Here is a 20,190-nt window from a genome sequence, read left to right on the forward strand (position 1 = left end):
TTGTATTTTACAGCATCATATACGCACGTTTTTATGCGTCATTAAAATTACGAAAGAAATTTGAAAGTTTCTAGTCATAAAAAAACCATTTTGAAATAAAATATTATTCATTATTACAGTATCTATGAGTTCTTGAAATCATTCATAATTTGTTAATCAATAATACAATGGATTATACAATGTTTGTTTAGATAAATATACTTATGTATAAATGATATGCTAAAGAGTATTATAAGATAAGTTTTATATGTATATATATTAGTTTATATATCATAATTGTTTAATTATTTAAGTGGTTTTTGTAGCTATTACTCATAACAAAGGAACAAAGAAAAAATAAGATATACTTATCAGTCAATACCTTTATCGTCATAGATATATACACGATGTTATAAGATTTTGTATCTCTGTTTCTTACGTTTGACGTCGTGATCTATTTAGTTGATAAGAATATCAATAATCACCATTGATTATTACATTAATATTTTCTTATAGTACAATTTCATATTAATTCGATAAAGCTTAAGAATCATAAAAATAATCTATGACTATGATAAGATTTATGAATATGAGAGAGCATTTTGAAAATAACTACGCGAAATTATCTTTGATAAAATATCTACTAAAAATATCATAAAATATTTTACAATTCCCTTATGTAATAGTATTACATAAATTGTTTCACGTGATGCAAATTTCATGTTTTTAATACTTTTTTTTAGTAATTCTATATCTCTTTATAATTATTGTATAATAAAGAGAAAATTTGTATAAATACAAAATTTCGCTTGTTGGATATGAAAAAAGATATAAAGCACATATCTTTCCCTTGATAATATATCGCTATTTGATATTACTTATTAGACTTATTTCTCTGAAATAATCTTAAATGAATCTTCTTTCGAAGATGATAAAAAAAATATTGTGATATACTTGTACTGTTTATTATTTCAATTTATTAATTTTATATCTAATCTGATTCTAAAACGTGCTTCGTGCGGCATAGACAACGTGGATAACAATAAAAAAAAATTTATCTTAAGCATTTACGTGATTGATTATTGTTACCACTTGATCATCACAAAGGATAAAAAAGTTATTATTTCGTACGATCGTGGTATCATTGTGAGCGTCTTTGTATACGACCTAAAAATAGGATCTCAATTCTTTCTATGATTATAATGAATTATTTTCTCAAATTTCCAGTGACCTTTTACATTTTTATACATTACTAATATATTAAAATAATAAATAAATATCATTTCACGAATGTCTAAAATCTTTGTGTTAAGAATAATCAAACATATATTAAATTTGACCACGCTTTATAGAACAACGCGAACATCATAATAGTATAATATAATAAGGTATAGAAAATACATTGATAATTTAATTATAGCGTATTTGACTTATGGCTTTGATAATAACATTATTGCATTTCTGTCGTTTGATAATGAGATTAATTTATTGCTACCTTTATTTTACATACATTAAATTTTAAAATCTGTGATTTTCAATTTCATTTACGAACTGGAAATTTTACGGTGTTTTAAACATTTGGAAATAATAAATCTATTTTAATCGATAATCCAAAATACGTATATAAATTTACTGTTACTGATGATCTGAAAATCATTAATATACTATTACCAAAGAATACATAAGTACATAGAAGCTCACTAGTCCCCTTATTTATCTAGCCAAATTCATCTTAATTACTACCGGGACCACCAGTAGACGATCGTAGGTACTTAACGTGATGACGGTACAAATACACATACAATACACATACTGTATTCTTTGATAGTATATGATAGTATATAATATATTCTTTGATAGTATGTATAGTATAGTTACATTATAATAGAATTTGAAATAATTATATTTAATTTTTAGTGGATAAACATGTGTGTGCTTTCAGAAATGCATTTACAGAAATGCAAATAGAAGAAAATCTCAAAAGTTCGTTGTTAAATCTAACGATTTAAAATACTCGTGTACGTGTGAGAAATCTGAATTCATAAAATGCAGTGAATGTCGAAAAAATTTATGTTTCGTATGTCTGTACGACGAATATCTTCATTTTTATGTAATTATTTYAACACTCCTGCYCAGTGATGACTTCGAAGGTAAAATTTTCCTGTAATATMAGYAAAGTGCATTAKWGCATTAAAATAATTGTTAAATAATCGATRCAAGTGTCTATTGTTGTTTAAAAGCTCRGAATATATGATCTRTGTACCGTCCCCTTCGAAATAYACCGTTGAAATGRATCATTGTCYTCTGTGAAAATACTTTTATTGAAAGTTGTTTATATRACTTTCCGAACGTTGYAAATGTGTAAAAAAGGAATAATTCATCTAATYAATTAAATTTATGATTACAACGATCTGATTTTAGCATTTCTTCGTTTTTATRTAATTGTTTWAACWAAWRTAYATYTGTTTYWACGTTCCTGYGYAGTGRTGAMTTCGRRGGKRRAAWAYWRWMATCRRAAMRWWAMWMWCWTMRAWWTYATTWAWTAYKTRMAKTATKTYMWTWAKWMWSAWRYGCWMMWWYYRWWAMATMWKWKWMWMAATAWTCWRWAAWAKAARTWKMRTRKRKKAKAATRWYWMAMTWMWWSKKWRKWWWTYGAWRRKRAYGKYWMWTRKWKYWTAWAWKTYSRAMWTWTAWRMWMYAWKWRMCRTYMYYWTCRAWWWMYWMMSWWKWAKTKWRWYATTMTMMYMYAYKMWAYTTMTWTTWYWGAWTATTKWKWMWMWKATKTWWYRRWWKKWGCRYWTSWKWMTWAWKRAMATAMTKYAMRTAWTWAATRAWWTYKAWGWKWKTWWYKTTYYGATKWYWRTWTTYYMCCYYCGAAKTCAYCACTRCRCAGGAACGTWRAAACARATRTAYWTTWGTTWAAACAATTAYATAAAAACGAAGAAATGCTAAAATCAGATCGTTGTAATCATAAATTTAATTRATTAGATGAATTATTCCTTTTTTACACATTTRCAACGTTCGGAAAGTYATATAAACAACTTTCAATAAAAGTATTTTCACAGARGACAATGATYCATTTCAACGGTRTATTTCGAAGGGGACGGTACAYAGATCATATATTCYGAGCTTTTAAACAACAATAGACACTTGYATCGATTATTTAACAATTATTTTAATGCWMTAATGCACTTTRCTKATATTACAGGAAAATTTTACCTTCGAAGTCATCACTGRGCAGGAGTGTTRAAATAATTACATAAAAATGAAGATATTCGTCGTACAGACATACGAAACATAAATTTTTTCGACATTCACTGCATTTTATGAATTCAGATTTCTCACACGTACACGAGTATTTTAAATCGTTAGATTTAACAACGAACTTTTGAGATTTTCTTCTATTTGCATTTCTGTAAATGCATTTCTGAAAGCACACACATGTTTATCCACTAAAAATTAAATATAATTATTTCAAATTCTATTATAATATAACTATACTATATACACTATCAAAAAATATATCATATACTATCAAAGAATACTATATTCTTTGGTAGTATTGTACCGTCATCGCTTTAAGTACCTGCGATCGCCCACTGGTGATCCCGTTAGTAACTAAAATGAATCTGGGTAGATAAAAAAGGGGACTTGTGAACTTCTATATACCTCTGTATTCTTTGCTTTCATTTTTTGACGATTATTTAAAAGAGAAATCCATTATATGAACGACGATATAAAATACAAAATATCATTGATAAGATAAAGAAAAATATTTAAACAAATCTTTAAATAAAAAGTATCTATATTTACAAATTTTTTTAAATTTTCTATTTTAAATCTTTTTAAAACTGTCTGGTTGGAAAAATAGTTGGTACAAACCATGTATTTTTTGTTGTAATTTTAAATAATATATCGCACATATTCATTTAGATATATGTATAAAATATGTTAGATAAGCCAAATAAAGCATTCTGTATTAATGTCATATATATATATAACATTGATTTGTAGATAAATATTCGTTTTATAGAGATAACGATAGAAAATAAAATTGTATTCCGTTTAAAATCAAGACCACTGATATGGAGGTTAATTATGAAATACAGAAAAGAAATAGAAAAAAATCGGTCGAATGTTTTTAACCTATCGAAACATGTCAGATATCTAATTTCAAGTAAAATAGCCAATAAGTCTTAGACGTTTCTCGGTGAGTCTGACGTCTGGAATGTGTCAATGTGCAGTGCGTGCATTCACGCAGGTGGTCAAATCCCTAGGAGCAAGATAATACACTTTAAAGAATAAAATAAAAATAAATATATAAAACATTTGTATAAATTTTGTCTACTCTTGTCATTTATATAGAACTGTCATAGAAATATGTCAGTAAGCTCCTATAAAAAGAATTTACAATTCGTATTGATAAAAGCTAAATATCTCTAGTCATATGGCTAACAGCTCAATCCTCGACCTTGGGTGTGGTACAAGCAGAGCCACAAGAGTTTTGAATTTCGGGGGTAATGCAAGAATCATCGCAAAAGAATTCCTGAGGCTATGAGATAAGGCAGTGTGAATCAGCCGATCAGAGTGACTGTAGTGAAATAACAAATTTTACGAATAATAAAATATTTTTTAACTTAGCAATAACACTTTGGTCCAAATTCTTTTTTAAATATACTTTTTTGGCTCACCAGGTAAGTTGACATTTTTCTTCAGTGGTACAAGCTCCATAGTGGAATTATCACACTTGAAATCTATACTTTTAGCAAGCAGATAAATATAAAGTACTATTAAAGATAATTTTCTCTGATAAGGGATTTAATACCATACGAGTCGAAATATTACGCCTGTCAAGTCGATTATTTGTACAAATTCAATATCTTATATCTAGAAGGTCAGTTACTTTCTTGCAAAAACGTGAAAACTTATACTAAAATGAATTACTTATACTGATAAGTATAATTGTTTTCTAAGTATTTAATTATATCTTGTACTGGCCAAATAGTGTTATGGATACAACAAATTTTTATACATTCCATATATATTTATATGTTTAAATGTATCACAAAAGAGAGAGTATATCACATCAAATAATTTTCTTTTTTCTCCAGAACGTTATTTTTTAAGATTTATTTTAAAAATATTTGTCTATTTTGATTTACAGGAAAATGTCTAATACCAATAATTTAGAGCAACATATTGCAAACTTGCAAATCAATCATGGTGATAATACAATTAAAGTGGTTAAATCCGGGAAGAAAGTTGGCCCTGCTGTTCCACCCAAACCAAAAAAATGTCAACCCCAGGTCAGTATATTATTCTTTTTTATGATAGGAAATGATATAATATTAATAAACGATTATTTATACGCCGTCTTGAATTGGGACAACCAATGGTAAAATGTCATTATATATGTTGTTACATTTATATATTTATAATCAATATGATAGTTTTACAAGTTGTCATTAATATTTTTTAATAGATACCGCAAAGTTATTCAATAAAGACAGCACCAATGCCATCATATAGTACTGTACTCAATAATACTGGAATAAATGAAAAATCTACAAACCTATACATGAATTCACCTTCTCCATATGTACCAATGAATATGGAAAAAAATGATTTTAATATACCCACATTGACCAATGGAAAAGAGACTGTAAAACTATATCAAAATAATGAAAATTTCTACGTTCATCAAACAAAGGAAAAGTTTGAACCTAAATATGGATATGATGAGAAAAATTATTATTCAAATGTTGGAAATTTACCAGCTCCTCAAGTACCAGTGGAAGATCGCAATGATAGATCTACAAATAGTGCAGTATATAGTAATGTTGAATCTCCATCGCCTATTTCTGTTCCTGCTCAAAAAAAAACAGAAAAAGATATCATTTACAGTAATATACAATGGAATCCAAAATCGGAGAATACTTATAGTAATATTCCACCTTCTCATACCAATGGTAAAATTAATAATATATATTTACTTCTTAATGGAAAGTATAGAATTATTTAATAATGTGATTGAATTGTTTTTATAGATGATTTACCACCACCACCCGAACCTTCAGAATATGTTGCTTGCATTCCAGGAAATTCATTTCCTCCACCTCCCGAAGAATTGCCACCACCACCTAGTCCTGTCTCATCCAGTTACAGCGAATTAAGACGTGCAACTTATCAAACTGATTTTCCTGCTGGAAATTATCCTAATGATATTTATGGTCCAAGTTCTCAATCTAGCTCAACATATGAATCTATATACGAACCTATTAATCCTAGACCACCATCTCAACTATCTTGCAATTATTCGATGTATTCTGGATATGGATCTGCTACTTCGACTCAACCACAGGGAAAAGTATCTCCTGTGAAAGAAGTAAATTGAGAAACTAATAGTGTTTGTTAATATTCACATATACTAGACATTGATTTCTAATGAATAATTAATATTTATTTATAGGTCGATGTTTTAACTGATTTGTTAGTTCAAGGAATGTCCGATAATAGCGAAGAAAGTGATATATATGGTATTTGTGCTCAATGTGGATGTAAAGTTGAAGGAGAGGGTACAGGCTGTTCTGCAATGGATAAAGTTTTTCACATAAATTGTTTCTGTTGCTATGTTTGTAAAGTCAATCTACAGGGTAAACCTTTTTATTCATTAGAAGGCAAACCTTATTGCGAAGAAGATTATTTAAACACCTTAGAAAAGTGTTGCGTGTGTACTAGGCCAATTCTTGATAGAATATTAAGAGCTACAGGGAAACCTTATCATCCATCATGTTTTACATGTGTAGTTTGCGGGCAAAGTTTGGATGGTATACCTTTTACAGTGGATGCTACAAATCAGATACATTGTATTCAGTGTTTTCACAAGTAAGTTGACTGTAAAGAGAAATAAAACTTTTAATTTTTTGTGCTTTAATTACAATGTTACTAAAAATATGAACTTTTTTACAGAAAATTTGCACCTCGTTGTTGTGTGTGTAAATTACCCATCATGCCGGAACCTGGGCAAGAAGAAACAATACGAGTTGTTGCTCTAGATCGCAGTTTTCATATTCAGTGTTATAAATGTGAAGATTGTGGTTTGATATTATCTTCTGATTTAGAAGGTCATGGTTGTTATCCTCTAGATGATCATGTGCTATGTAAAAGTTGTAATGCAAGTCGCGTACAAGCATTAACATCTCATATGACTACAGAATTATAAATTTTACTGAAATTTAATTTCACAATTAGATTTTCATATTCATATACTATATGTTTGATTAGTACTTCAAACATTTCAAAATACTATTTCTATCTATTGTTTAAAGAGAGAGATCAGAATTAAATTTATAACTTACTTACTATATAGAGCAAATATATATAGTCACGTTAATAGTAGCATGTCGTAAATAACTTTAGGTTTTGTGATTGAAATCTATAACATAACGAATTTGTACTATTTTAAAATGTTAAAATTATATTCATAAAAATATTCTTATCAAACTGCCGATTTTAAAACTTTATATGTGATAATTGTAATTGCAAGTAACTAACGTATTATCGAAAAAAAGATATGTAATAAATAACATTGAAAGAATATCAGTTTCTATTAATATAAGGCTTTTTTTATAGGGCACTTGTTTCAACATTAAAATAAAAGATCGTGCCATTTACAAAGTTTTATTATTAGAAAAAAGATATTCATAAATATACTAAATATTGTGATCTATTTGTAAGTTACTAGCCTGTTTTATTACTTCGTATTTTTTATATGAAATAGGTATCAATATTTAATATAATTATTTAATAATTTTCATATATTTCATATTGTAAAAGAGAACAAGAGAATACACATTTTATTTATAAAAATGCAGAGTCTACTTGATTTACTTTTTTATAAATTAGTATTTAAATATTTGAAGAAAAGAAATATTGGAGTATATTATAAGACATTATATATGCATTAATTATATATTGTTAAATGAACGTGGGAAGAAAGACATATTAAAAAAATTCCATTTATATTAGAGCATTGTATATTTCATGTTTTCGATGAGATTATATTATTCTTTATTTGCAGGAGAAATGTACAATTACTTGAGTCTATTTTTTCCTTACTAATTTTCTCCAGCTAGGTATCCATGCATAGATGACTTTATTAATATGTACTAATATTTTGTTTTAAATATATGCATTTCTTATATATATAATATATTTTATTACTATATTAATATAATTATTATTATTAATTATTATTATTATTATTATTATTATTTTATTACTATAATTATAATAATTATTATTAATTAATATTAATGATTATTATTATTATTATTAATTATTATTATTATTGTTATAACTATAGAATTCTTAAATCTTACAGATTTTGTTGATACAACCTATATGTCATTTTGTGTATAATTTATGTTATGTTAATACGTAAATCTCTTTCTTACAGAGTATACTTTTATGAGTTATGGAATGCACCATTAGTAACATAATAACGCCAAAATGTAAAATAAAAATATTGAATGTACATTGAAAATACATGAATACATTTATTCAATAAGTTTCAAAACATATGTTGAATTTTTTAAAGTATTTACTTATTGCAGTTATCAAATTTTTCAAAAATAAGTAAAAAAATCTAACTTATCCAATACAAATAATATAAACTCAGGCTATGGAAGAATTGTTCTACAAATAATTCACGTAATTGATTAATTGTTCTACAAATAATTCACGTAATTGATTATTTGCTGTTATAAACCACTTATTAATATTTTCAAATATTGTAATATTACAATAAAAAAGAAAGAACAAAATTATACACGCAAAAAATTAATAATTTTGAAACAACTTTTATATCTAACTTAAATATAGAAATAATATGTAGCATTCCACAGCTCTAAATGCATACATACTTCACATGTTTCATATAATACATTTATACTCTTGTAATTTACTACGTATGATGTTAATATATATATATATATATAACTTAGACTCATTTTGTGTATTATATACTTTACGAAGTATATATTATCCTTTATTTCACATTAGTACTATTCTACGCCAAATTTTAGTACATAGATCCTCCTAAACAATAATCAAATTATAATTATTATTCTTATCAGTACCAAACTCAACATAGAATTGCACTTTACATACGATTTTCAGTTATATATATATATATATATATATAGATAGATATATATATATATATTTATGAAATATGCGTGTGTGTGAATCGACACACTAACACACAAATGCTTACATACAAATCTGTACTTGCACACAGTAGTCACAGCCACCTGTCCAAATTCGCGCACACGCACACTTAAGATACGCATTTGTCGCACTTATTTCCAATACCTTCGGTATGTTATAATTTTTTGTTGTATATATATTTTTATATATATATATATATGTATGTATGTATATTGCTGGGATATTTTCTGTGTATTATACATAGAAATAGGTGCCGAAATGTACTGCTCTTTTTCTAGAATCATTTGTATGACCATTGGGGCTGTTGCATTTTTGTTATGTTTTTCTTTTTTTCTTTTTCATTATTTTTATGATTTCTAATATCAACCTAACAGCATACTTTCGCACTTCCAAATATACTGAGCGTTGTTGGACTTCACAGCCCATAAATCAATAAATAAATAGAGGAACAACAATCTTCAAACATCTTTTTTTTTATAACAACATTAAAGGCTCTTGGAACGTAACGCAACAAATGTTCAACAATACAATTACGAAAACAAATAGAAGGCACTCTTGCTTTTTAATAAATTAATTTCTTTGTAACGACTCACAAGTTCTACGTACTCTAGGCCTTGATGTATCATCTAAATACAGTCCGATGTCTTTTAACTTTTCTTCTACGTGCTGTGATATTTCTATATCATCACAGCATGCAAACCTTCGGAGTAACACTTCCTGTCCACATTTTTAAATAGATAATAATAGCTATAATATGCGAGATATGAGATAACAAATTTCTCATCATAGATAAAAGAAATTTACGTTTATAACAATTAGGTAGAATATTATTTAACTTTTTATATTATAATAATTTAATTATTGTTATTTGCTTGGAAGCTCACAGCCGACACATTTTTTAATTCATTTTTTTTTAAATATTTTATCTTATTCGTTGGGCACAGGGCATTTCACTTTTATATTTTTTTTACTGCTAAATATACGATGTTTGCGCGGAAATTTACCGAAAAAAAATTAATGAATTTGTGTCCGCTCTATTTTAAAAGGCGTGAGAATATTCACGGTCACTCTAATTAAACTATAAGTACGATACCACTTCAGGTAGAAAAAGAAACACAGATGTGGCAGTGCCTTGAGCAACCGTTGTGAAATGAATTCTATTTGCCTCCCTATTACCCCTCTGTTTTTTCTTTTTGAACACATTACAAATCGATCATCTTTGTACGATAACAAGATTATTTGTTTCTATCTTTTTTTGCTTATCCATCTAACTACTCTAGCCATGCTCGTGAGATTCATGTTTATCGAGCCTATCACGCATAACGTCAAATACTGCATAATATGGATGTAAATGATGAATTATATCAATATCTATTAAGATATATGTTTATATCATTAATATTTGACTCTTTTTTAAAAGATAATTTATAACTGACTTTGAGTTTAATGCTAATTATATCTGTCATCTTCAATATATATATATATATATATATATACTATATTAAATGTTACATATACATAGATGTACATGCATGTATACATGCATATAAATACACCTATGTATATATTTACATATTATGTATTGTGTATATGTCTCATACTAACAATATTTTTGTATGTGTTTCCATTTGTATATCTACGTATTGAGTGCTTCTATATGCATGTATGTATGTATTTATGTATATATGTAGTACGCCTGTGTATTGTGTTACATTTTTGCGTTCTATTAATGTTTACGCACACATTGCATATCCACACGGGCTCGCTTGCTTAATAATTTAATAAAGTTTTTATTTTATATATGAAGAATTCAATTTACAGTTTCAATGTCTACTTTTTGGATTTAGGACTGAGATCACAAGAGAAATTGTATAACAGTGCATATTCATGCAGTATCATGCAAATTTTTTTGGCCGACATTCAGATCATACGATTTCAAATGAATAAGAAAGCAAACATAGATATGAAAGTAAGTTTTTAAAGGGTCAGAGCTTGTATTTGATGACATGTATCGCTCAATTGATTCTGATCCCCTGCAGGATGAGCTGGATGTGTTTGGGATGTACCTGGTGGTGTAATAGGCATTCTACTAACAGTAGGAGGAGCATCACCTGCACCTCCTAAACTATCTTCAGATACTTTGCCACCTGATTGCATTATGCTATTAACTTTATACTTGCTTTGCCGCAACATAGTTGTTTGCGTATTAGCACTTGAATATTTCTCAGTTGACTTCCTATTTGAAGACAATGGTGGAGCTACTGTATACCGGCGTTGGCCAGATTGTTGCTGTTGCTGTTGTTGTTGTTGTTGTTGTTGCTGTTGTTGGTGTTGAGATGGCATGGAGGGTTGGTAACGGTTTTGAGCCGCTGGATAATACTGGACCTGAAGGGTGGGTGGTGATAAGGTTGGGAGGGGTCGAGTCATGGGGGAATATGGAGCTGGCGGTGGACTCGCCGGCTTATCTGAACTTGTTGAATCAGTAGTTTGCAAACCCTGTGAAGAGTTGGTACTATCTATTTGACTCATAGTAGAAGATTCATTATTTTGACTGCTACTATTCAAATTGTCAAATTGGTTAGCAGATACAGAACCTGTGGTTCTATAATTATTCGATGCATTCCTCCTACCTGAGGTATAGTTCGTTGATTTATATCCGATTGTGTTGTCAAAATATTGATCTGCATTATAGTTTGTATTCTTACGTCCATTCACATAATCAAAGTTTTGATTTATATTCATATTTCCAATCTTCTGTGAACTATTACTAGATGGATTGTATGTTTGATTATTAAAATTAACATTGGATCCAAAATTGCCAGGCTTGCTTAAATTTTGACTCGAATTGTAATTTCCAGATTTTTGTGTTAAATAACAAGCCGGAGAGCCCACATTGGAAACAGTAGCTCGTTTGTTATATTGAACTGGTAATCGAGAAGGTGTCATAGCAATTGTTGCATACTTATGAGTTCCATCTACATTAGTATACTTGTGTTCTATTGAATTACCTATGCTTTGAACTTTGCTATAAGTGTTTGGATTAATTACTGTTATGTGATTCTGAGTTTTCACATAGTTACTTGGAGTTATTGTTATACTCGATTTTGTATAATGTCTGGAATTGAGATGTGTTTTGTTGCTGGACTCAAATTGTTGTGAAGATGATGGAGGAGTTGGTAAGAGACTGGCACCACCAGAAGTATTGTGAAATTGTGGTGGATATGTATGAGGAATGAAAAGAGGATGATAAACAATAGTTCTGCATTGCATTTGATTAGCACTGCAATCGTCTACTTCATTCAAACAGGTTTGTGAGTTATGCAAATTAGTAGCATGTATGGCGATTGGATGGTAATTTGTGTAACGATTGGACATAGGAAATTTTAATGGCATTAGGGATACCAGAGGCGTAGCTGATCCTGAAGAAGCAGCTTGTGATTCACCATGTGGTTGCTCCGAGTGGCTTGATGTCGAACGTGAATCCTATGATTTATTTTAAGAAATAGTAGGAGTACTGCTTAGAGTGAATATTTTATGATTTAAACACTCTTGTAGCAGAATACTAACTAAATGATCAAATTTTTCTTATATTTTGATATTTCTCGATGAAATTCCATAGAAAGATTATTAACGTAATTCAAAGTGTAAAATCTTATCAAATAAAAAGACTATGAAAAATCTATATGAGAATATTAAATCAGTGATACATACACACCGAAATTTCTACTTACCTCTTGCGGAGCAGTTTGACTGTCTGATGTAGTAGTTTGTTGACACGAAGTATCAGAGGGGTAAATAACTAGTTGATGATCAGACAATCCAATAGGTGCATGAGCAGGTGGTGGAGGTGGCCCAGCAGCAAAAGAATAGTAAAGATCCACTTGTGGTGGAGGAGGTCCTGCAGGCATTGGTGGATGATGATGTGGTGGTGCAGCAGGAGCATAAAAATGTGTAGGAGGTGGTGGATGAAGAGATGGGAGCGTTGGCGGTGGACCTGTTGCCGGACTATTTGCTCCAGTACCATTATTGCCACTGTTGTTATTATTTCCACCATTGTTTGTGTTACTCTGCGAATTGCTGGTAATATATGGGTATGGTGAAGCTCCAGCAGCAGCTGCTCCTGCGTAATATTGTTCGTACTAAACAAACAAAATATCTAAGGTTTAATTATTCATGTTCTTTAAAAATTACAATTTACAAAAAAGATAATAAAATCAACTTCTCATATGAAGCAAATATATAATGTAATGACATATTGCATAAAATTTATAGCTTTTAGATCTTCTTAAATCAGCATATCACTTTGTACATCATTGCTAGGTGAATTAAGAAGCTATATGAAAGTAGAACAAGGAAAGTAAGTAAGTACATAAATGAATGTATATCTCAAATGAAAAGAATAATAAATATAAACCATAAACACATTTATAATAATTACGAATATTCATTATTTTTAATGTATGTATTTGGAATGTCTTGTACCTTAGAATTTAAGAAACAATGTATCAGTAAAATATTTAATATATTCAATTAAACTATTAGAAATAAACATATATAATATTTATTAAAAGTTTATGATATATTATAAATCTATTCTGAAATAATCGATGCCATGACTTTATACTTTAGTAAATATGTGATTATATATTTTATTGTTCTTTTCTTTATGTATAAAATTCTTGCCAAATAAAACAGCTATAAGTACAGCAAAGCAAGTAATATATTAACACGTTCTATGCCACATATACCATCAATGGTACATGCTAAACTTTTCATTCAGGCCTTGTGTACAACTGGTGGTACACACTGACATATTTATTTAAAGCGTCAAAACATCAAATGGCTTGAATGAAAAATCAAGCAAAAACGATTCGGCACAGAACATGTTAATATATTTTTTTATTTTCTTTATGTATAAACACTACTCAACAAATAAATTAAATTTAATTGCACACATGTACATTTGTTATACTTTCGTATTTTGTTATTTAATTAATTATTTCTTTTGTAAATGAGATCGCTTACTGAAACGATAATAAAAAGCAAATAATATAATGAAAGTAATCTATCAATTATTATTATTATTATATATTGTTGTAGTGCATATCGTTATCATACGTTATTGTTATATTTACATGAACTTAGATAGTTCAATAACTATGGGCATCTTTATTGATGAATACAAATATTCTTTTGGTCTTAAAACGTATTGTCTTCATAATGAATTATTTAATTCTATAATTCTATAAAAATATTAATATTAGTTCTCGAATAGATAGAAAAAAGAATATTTTTAATATAAAAAATTAGATTAATTGCATATAAATACTGACATAAGTGGTATGACTTCTTTGGTGTATAATATCAAAACATGACATGAAAATTCTAAGTGGGCATGCAACAATAGGCCATGCGGAAGGCACAATAAAGAGAATGCACAAAAAAACATGTTGCATGCTATTCACTTAGCATTAGACCATGTACCTTTAGACCTCAATACTGTATAGCGTCGAGAAGAACGTAAGTAGGCATTTGTTGAGGGTTGGGTAGAAACGCCGGTGGTATGGCTTCCCCCATCAAACTGTTTGTCTGTCAAACCGTAACCGATATACCGTTTAATGTAATGGTTGCTACATGAACCCACACTCATTTGAGAATATGCAAGGATGTATGGAGGATCCAATTCTAATATAAGAAAAAAAGTATTATAGAACTGTTTAACATAATTTACTTACCGGCATGGGTGTATATTGGTACTGTTGAGGCATGTATAGAGATGGTCCTGGACATGGATACATAACTGGCGCAAAAGTTTGATGACCAGTAGTAGCTTGAGGACCTACAATTAAACATAATTATGAAATTCTGAACAATATCTATTATTCAATGATAATATATAAATTTCAATATAATTTTATAAAATTTGTGGTTATGTATTTTCTGGTTAAAAATTATGAAAAAAATATTTACCAAAAACACTTGTAGCTTGATAAATTGTTGCTGGATCTGCTGGTGGTGCTATAGGAGTTCCTGGTGCAGGTGCTGCTGCGTTGTAGAATGTCATACCATTCTGGTATGTAAGACCCATACCTATACAAACAATTTAATTTCAAAGTAGTCATACTTTCATTAGTACATTATATATAGATGTATTTTAATAAATAAAATTGAAATTACATAACAATACTTTCATGATCAAATTATAAAAATTAACAAATGTATGCTGTGTAAATACATGTATATATATATATACATACATATTACCAAAATATTAATACTGAAAATTTATAATATAAGTGCATTTTTATAACTTTCATTAGCAAAAAAAACTAACCATTTGCATAATAATAAGTACTACTAGGCACAGAAGGTGGTGAGCCAGAACCACCATCGAATGATCTGTTGAAGGGTTGTTTCTTAATTGCAGGAGCTATATTAAGTTTTCTCTCTCTTAAGATAATACTTTCAGGCTGCAAAAAATATAAATTTATTTTCTACATTGAAATTTTGTTTTTAATAAATATTAAATAACGTACACATATAGAGGTCATTTAATAATGCAAATCAGTATAAATAATAGTATTACAAACCTCTTGTTGGAGTCGCTTGGCTTCTTCTTCGGTTTCAAATGTAACAAAACCGTAACCTTTGGACACTCCAGCACGATCAGCTATTATTTTTGTAGCTTTCACAGTACCATATTGAGAAAAAAGTTCTGCAAGTTCTGCTTCACTAGTACTTGCTGAGATTCCTCCAACAAATATACGGTTAGGTACTAATGTACCATATTTCGGAGCTGCCATAGTTAGACTTGTGGCTGATGCAGGGCTAGAAGATGGGCTGGACCCCTCTGTACCGCCCGTTGATGCCGAACTCTAAACAAGACAACAAGGGTATAGTAACATTATTTTATTTACAAGGTTTTATTAAATAAGTATTGTCAATTAAAAGGAATTATTTAAAAACATTTTATCGCAAGCAGTAATGATTATGCTTTGAATTAAAACACATACAGACTAAATCTAATGCATGGCTATTCAATGAGAGAAAGAGTGAGTAGGGAAAAGTGAGAAAAAAAGAGAAATATCAAATGAAATTATATAGATAAAATATAAAAAATTGAAAGGCAAGAAATGAAAAGATAAACAATTATAGAAATTATATTACTCCAGTTGAAAAAAAAAAGAGTATTATTTTGGTACTAAACTTGATAATAATGTTGATACAGAGGAAGGCGAAAAAGAAAATAAGTGAAAAAAATATTAGGAAAAATCACGATAATTCTGTCGGACGGATATTCAGCAGTTTACGACTACCTTCAGACACGTGCATGTGACCCGAACGTCTCAAGCAGCCGCTTTAACGACTCCGCTTGGATCGTAACGGTGACGAAGTGCGAACTAGGAAAGAAAAACAAAAGACGCATATAATCCCGGTACGACTTGGAAGGGTCCCTTTCTGTGGTCGAGAGGCAGGTTATGCGTCGATGTCAGGTCGTCGTTGCGTCGCGTTATCGTTGACGATGAGGCGAGCTCGTAGACGATATTCACGACCAAAGCCAGCCGTCAATCAAACGCGAGTTGTCGGCGAAAGAACTGCCTAAAAATATTGATAAGCGAGAGAAGACGTCGCTCCGTACGAAACGTAGGACGAATTGCCACCTGTACGGGGGTGGTAATTAAAACGCGCGTAAAAAAGAGGGGGAGGTGAGGCCTAAATCAAAGAAAGACTTTGCCGAGACGCATATCCTCTTCTATTTCGAAACCGAAAGGAAAAAATAGTAGAAGTGCAGAAAAGCGCGAGAGTTGGTACAATTCTTTAAGGGATGTTGTACAAATTTCTTCGTTTTAAAGTAACTCACCATCTTCGCGAGAGTCGGGCGTGTAAAGCGTATCCACTGGCCTTGATAATTTTCGTCGTAACAACTTTTGAATACCCTGGCCTCGCTCGAGGGTCACCTGGGTGCCCAGGGACTGCCAAGGAGCGTTGCGACCGCTTTGAAAGAACTTCCAGCCTCCGGCGAAGCTGCTGTTCCTTCTCGCTGAACTTCCAAACACTACAGAGACACTTTTACAAGATGGCAGCCGTACTAGCCGCGAAGCGCGCCAAATCGTCTGTATTTCAATTTTTTGGCTTGTTCTAAGTTATACGTTTTTAATGTTATTTCTATCGAAATTTCTGGCTTGTGCAACCCTCTACTTCCTCTTTCCTTCCTTTTCTTCCCCTAATTTATTCTTTCGTTATTTTCTCTTTATTCATTCTACCCATTTTATTAGAGAAAAACCAAAACCTTCAAGACTTTTATTTCTGATGCTTTCTATTTGATGAACGAACTATAGATTTACTACAAATTTGGTTAATTTAAAAACTATATATATACATATGTATATTATACAAACTCTTATATTAGTAAATATCTATATCAAATCTACTATATTGATAGTCTTTGTTTTTCATACACATATTATCTTATTAAAAAAAAAATAGATAGAATGTTTGTTTATTTAGTATATATAGCACTATTTTAGATATATTCATTCATCGTATAACTATGATAAAATCACTTATTCATAGATGACGAGTTAGAAAACTTGTTATAAATTATTGCACGTTACAATAATTTATGTTAACGAATAAATTCTTTTTTATTTGTGGGGGAAAAAAAAGGAAATACCATTTGATACAATTGTTGTCGCATACAAAGTCAAATAGAAAGGAAAAACCTAGATATTAATTTAGTATCATTCCACCATAAAAGCATAGTCGGTTTCTTTTGGACATATATACTAATAAATGATGATAAATATTTAATTGAATTCTTACCTAATTTGTTATAAACACTCCAGACTGGTTTTCCTCGAATATCAACATGATGGCGGATCAAATACTTTCTAATCAACAAGGGAATAAAAACACTGAAATTGAAACGAGAAACGAGAACGGAGGAAAAAACTAAAATATGCTTCCTCACTGCATGGCTGAACTTTGAAGACTGAAACATTCGCCGCCTTACTACGTTACCAAGTAATTGCACTTCCTTTAATAATAAGTCCTTATTTGTTTGCCTATAAAATTTTAAAAAATTATTCAAATTAATTAATTTTAAAATTAAAGAAGATTATATATATATATATAATAAAATTAATTATATTAAATAGGTAATCTCTCTCTTATTAATAGGATCAAAATGTTTCTCTGCAAATTTGTTTTGATCATAGTTGTACCAGAGGAGACGCTGAAGCTTAAATGTTTGCTTTGAAACAAATGACTCGTATCGATAGCAACGAACATTTTTACATGTGAAATGTAATATATCTACATTACATGTATATATATATATATATATATATACAAAAACAAAAGATAAATGTATAAATAAATAGTTGCATCACGCTTAAAAAAAATAGTTAAAATTTTTATCAATAAATATTAAGTTTATTAGATATAAATTTTATTCTGTTTCTCCTTACACAAATGCATGAAATATTAAAACTTCTGACAACATAAACTATTAAATCATATATGGTGTGTATATACCAGTCCATTATGGATCCTCGTAATAGAAACTCTATTGTATATAAGAAATTTATTAAAATAATATATTTACAGAAAATTTACAAGAAATATATTCTTTAATATATGTATATCTCTCTATATAATTTTAATCAATACACTTTGCAGAATTCCCTGGAACAAATATATATGGTGTCATGTTATGACTTGGATAATCAGAAAGAATTTCCGAATTGTCATTTGTGTTCTGAAAATAAATGAAATCATTAGACTTTTTCTGATATAATAAACTTATGTATGATTGAAAATATTGAGAAAAAGTATTGCCTGCTTACATATTTTTTATGCATAGCGAGGCAAAAAGTGCAAACTTGTGGTCTAGTTTGCATATCATTCCAATCACCCATTGAGTATACTCGACTACTTTCTTCTAGTCGTAAACAAGGTTGATCCATAGCACCAACAACAAGAACTGCACCCAAATGACTGATGTAACTACTCGCTAATCTGAGAGTTTCAATTTTGGATAATTTTCTATCTGCTGGTTCCGTTGGAATCAATGTTCTCAGTGCGCTGAAAGCTGTATTCACGCTGCACAGTGAAGATTGCTTTTCTTGAATCGTGAACCTGTATTTATTGACAATGTTTTTCAATGATTTTATTCCAAGTAAACTCTGTGATAGAAAATAATTTATTTTCCCTCTCCGTGAGCATTGGAAGATGTAATTAGTCTTTGTTTTGAAATTATTCCAAAGAATGCAGAGGAGAGAGGAAACCTTTCTAAAACACAAACATACTAAACAAAATCATTGAAAAATACTGTATGCAAAAAGAAATCTTATCGATTGTTTTTATCGTTAATTTTACCAATCTATCATTAAATAATAATTATATATATTAAAAATAAATCTAAATATATATACAAATGTTATATATATATATATAGCATTTTTTAATGATTTATTGGCTCATGTTTTATACTAATCACAAAAAATATTTAACTGAAATGTTATATTACCTGTGAGTTCTATCTCTTTCACGTGCGTTAGCTTGATATCGTTGTTTATTTGATTCTTCTTTTTTACGTGTAGTCATTGTTTAGATATTTATTTTAAGATGATGATATAAATGATTTTCTTTTCAATTCAGTCAAACACTTTTTAAATTCTTGTCCAGTCGCAACAAGAACGTCTTTATGAATGAATATTACTCCTATTTCCTTTTTAGTTCCTCCAGTTTGTGGAAGTCCCCTCTCATGTGTTACCGCCAATCCCCACCCCAACCCCTGTTGCAAAGGAACATATGTGAAAACATGTGCATGGGATCAGGGCCGTGTGGATCGTATAACGACGCACAAGAGAATACATAAGTGTTTTAAAAAATAAAGTTTTTGCCAAACGAAGACAACCAAAATTTAACTTAAATATATATAAATTTATTCAGATTAAACAATCAAAAGAAATATAA

At 29.3% G+C, this 20,190-nt stretch overlaps 3 protein-coding genes and 1 long non-coding RNA gene across 10 annotated transcripts; 2 read left to right on the plus strand and 2 right to left on the minus strand.

Annotated features, from left to right (window-relative positions):
- The first annotated feature begins 4,026 nt into the window (after positions 1-4,026).
- LOC106793093 (lipoma-preferred partner homolog) lies at positions 4,027-7,530 on the plus strand. 6 transcript variants are annotated; one of them, XM_014759718.1, is made up of 7 exons: positions 4,027-4,673; positions 4,746-4,873; positions 5,144-5,285; positions 5,462-5,948; positions 6,027-6,364; positions 6,449-6,864; positions 6,949-7,530. In XM_014759718.1, the coding sequence occupies exons 3-7, from the start codon at positions 5,148-5,150 to the stop codon at positions 7,199-7,201; spliced, it is 1,632 nt and encodes a 543-aa protein (XP_014615204.1). In that variant the 5' UTR covers positions 4,027-4,673; positions 4,746-4,873; positions 5,144-5,147; the 3' UTR covers positions 7,202-7,530. The 6 variants fall into 6 exon arrangements, with proteins under 6 accessions (XP_014615204.1, XP_014615207.1, XP_014615208.1 ...); XM_014759722.1 differs by having other exon boundaries at positions 4,028-4,673; positions 5,486-5,948; positions 6,949-7,529; XM_014759721.1 differs by lacking the exon at positions 4,746-4,873.
- A 3,366-nt stretch (positions 7,531-10,896) lies between these two features.
- On the minus strand, positions 10,897-17,286 carry LOC106793096 (atrophin-1-like). Its single transcript, XM_014759728.1, has 7 exons — positions 17,072-17,286; positions 15,801-16,085; positions 15,545-15,680; positions 15,181-15,300; positions 14,946-15,049; positions 12,942-13,349; positions 10,897-12,693 (listed from the first exon to the last, which is right to left on the minus strand). The coding sequence occupies exons 1-7, from the start codon at positions 17,072-17,074 to the stop codon at positions 11,188-11,190; spliced, it is 2,562 nt and encodes an 853-aa protein (XP_014615214.1). The 5' UTR covers positions 17,075-17,286; the 3' UTR covers positions 10,897-11,187.
- Positions 17,235-18,490, plus strand: LOC106793097. Its single transcript, XR_001382379.1, has 3 exons — positions 17,235-17,322; positions 18,057-18,234; positions 18,391-18,490. It is a non-coding gene; the product is annotated as an uncharacterized LOC106793097 (long non-coding RNA).
- A 141-nt stretch (positions 18,491-18,631) lies between these two features.
- On the minus strand, positions 18,632-20,181 carry LOC106793095 (basic helix-loop-helix transcription factor scleraxis-like). 2 transcript variants are annotated; one of them, XM_014759727.1, is made up of 3 exons: positions 19,742-20,181; positions 19,059-19,425; positions 18,632-18,970 (listed from the first exon to the last, which is right to left on the minus strand). In XM_014759727.1, exons 1-3 carry the CDS (start codon positions 19,816-19,818, stop codon positions 18,872-18,874), a joined length of 543 nt encoding a protein of 180 aa, XP_014615213.1. In that variant the 5' UTR covers positions 19,819-20,181; the 3' UTR covers positions 18,632-18,871. The 2 variants fall into 2 exon arrangements, with proteins under 2 accessions (XP_014615213.1, XP_014615212.1); XM_014759726.1 differs by having other exon boundaries at positions 19,059-19,350; positions 19,742-20,179.
- Between the last annotated feature and the right edge of the window lie 9 nt (positions 20,182-20,190).

This window comes from Polistes canadensis, unplaced genomic scaffold (genome assembly GCF_001313835.1).
Source record: "Polistes canadensis isolate GaletaPanama2010 unplaced genomic scaffold, ASM131383v1 scaffold_11, whole genome shotgun sequence".
Taxonomy (NCBI): domain Eukaryota; kingdom Metazoa; phylum Arthropoda; class Insecta; order Hymenoptera; family Vespidae; genus Polistes; species Polistes canadensis.

What these genes read in the sequence shown, in the direction of transcription:
- LOC106793095 (XM_014759727.1), bottom strand. Translation starts at nt 19,818, where the DNA reads ATGACTACACGTAAAAAAGAAGAATCAAATAAACAACGATATCAAGCT. An exon ending in GAAAGAGATAGAACTCACAG is followed by an intron (nt 19,426 to 19,741) that starts GTAATATAACAT and finishes ATGCTCACGGAG; the next exon opens with AGGGAAAATAAATTATTTTC. An exon ending in TCGCTATGCATAAAAAATAT is followed by an intron (nt 18,971 to 19,058) that starts GTAAGCAGGCAA and finishes ATTTATTTTCAG; the next exon opens with AACACAAATGACAATTCGGA.
- LOC106793093 (XM_014759718.1), top strand. Translation starts at nt 5,148, where the DNA reads ATGTCTAATACCAATAATTTAGAGCAACATATTGCAAACTTGCAAATC. An exon ending in TCCACCTTCTCATACCAATG is followed by an intron (nt 5,949 to 6,026) that starts GTAAAATTAATA and finishes TTGTTTTTATAG; the next exon opens with ATGATTTACCACCACCACCC. An exon ending in TGTATTCAGTGTTTTCACAA is followed by an intron (nt 6,865 to 6,948) that starts GTAAGTTGACTG and finishes ACTTTTTTACAG; the next exon opens with AAAATTTGCACCTCGTTGTT.
- LOC106793096 (XM_014759728.1), bottom strand. An exon ending in TACTTATTATTATGCAAATG is followed by an intron (nt 15,301 to 15,544) that starts GTTAGTTTTTTT and finishes TTGTTTGTATAG; the next exon opens with GTATGGGTCTTACATACCAG. An exon ending in ACCAATATACACCCATGCCG is followed by an intron (nt 13,350 to 14,945) that starts GTAAGTAAATTA and finishes TTGTTTGTTTAG; the next exon opens with TACGAACAATATTACGCAGG.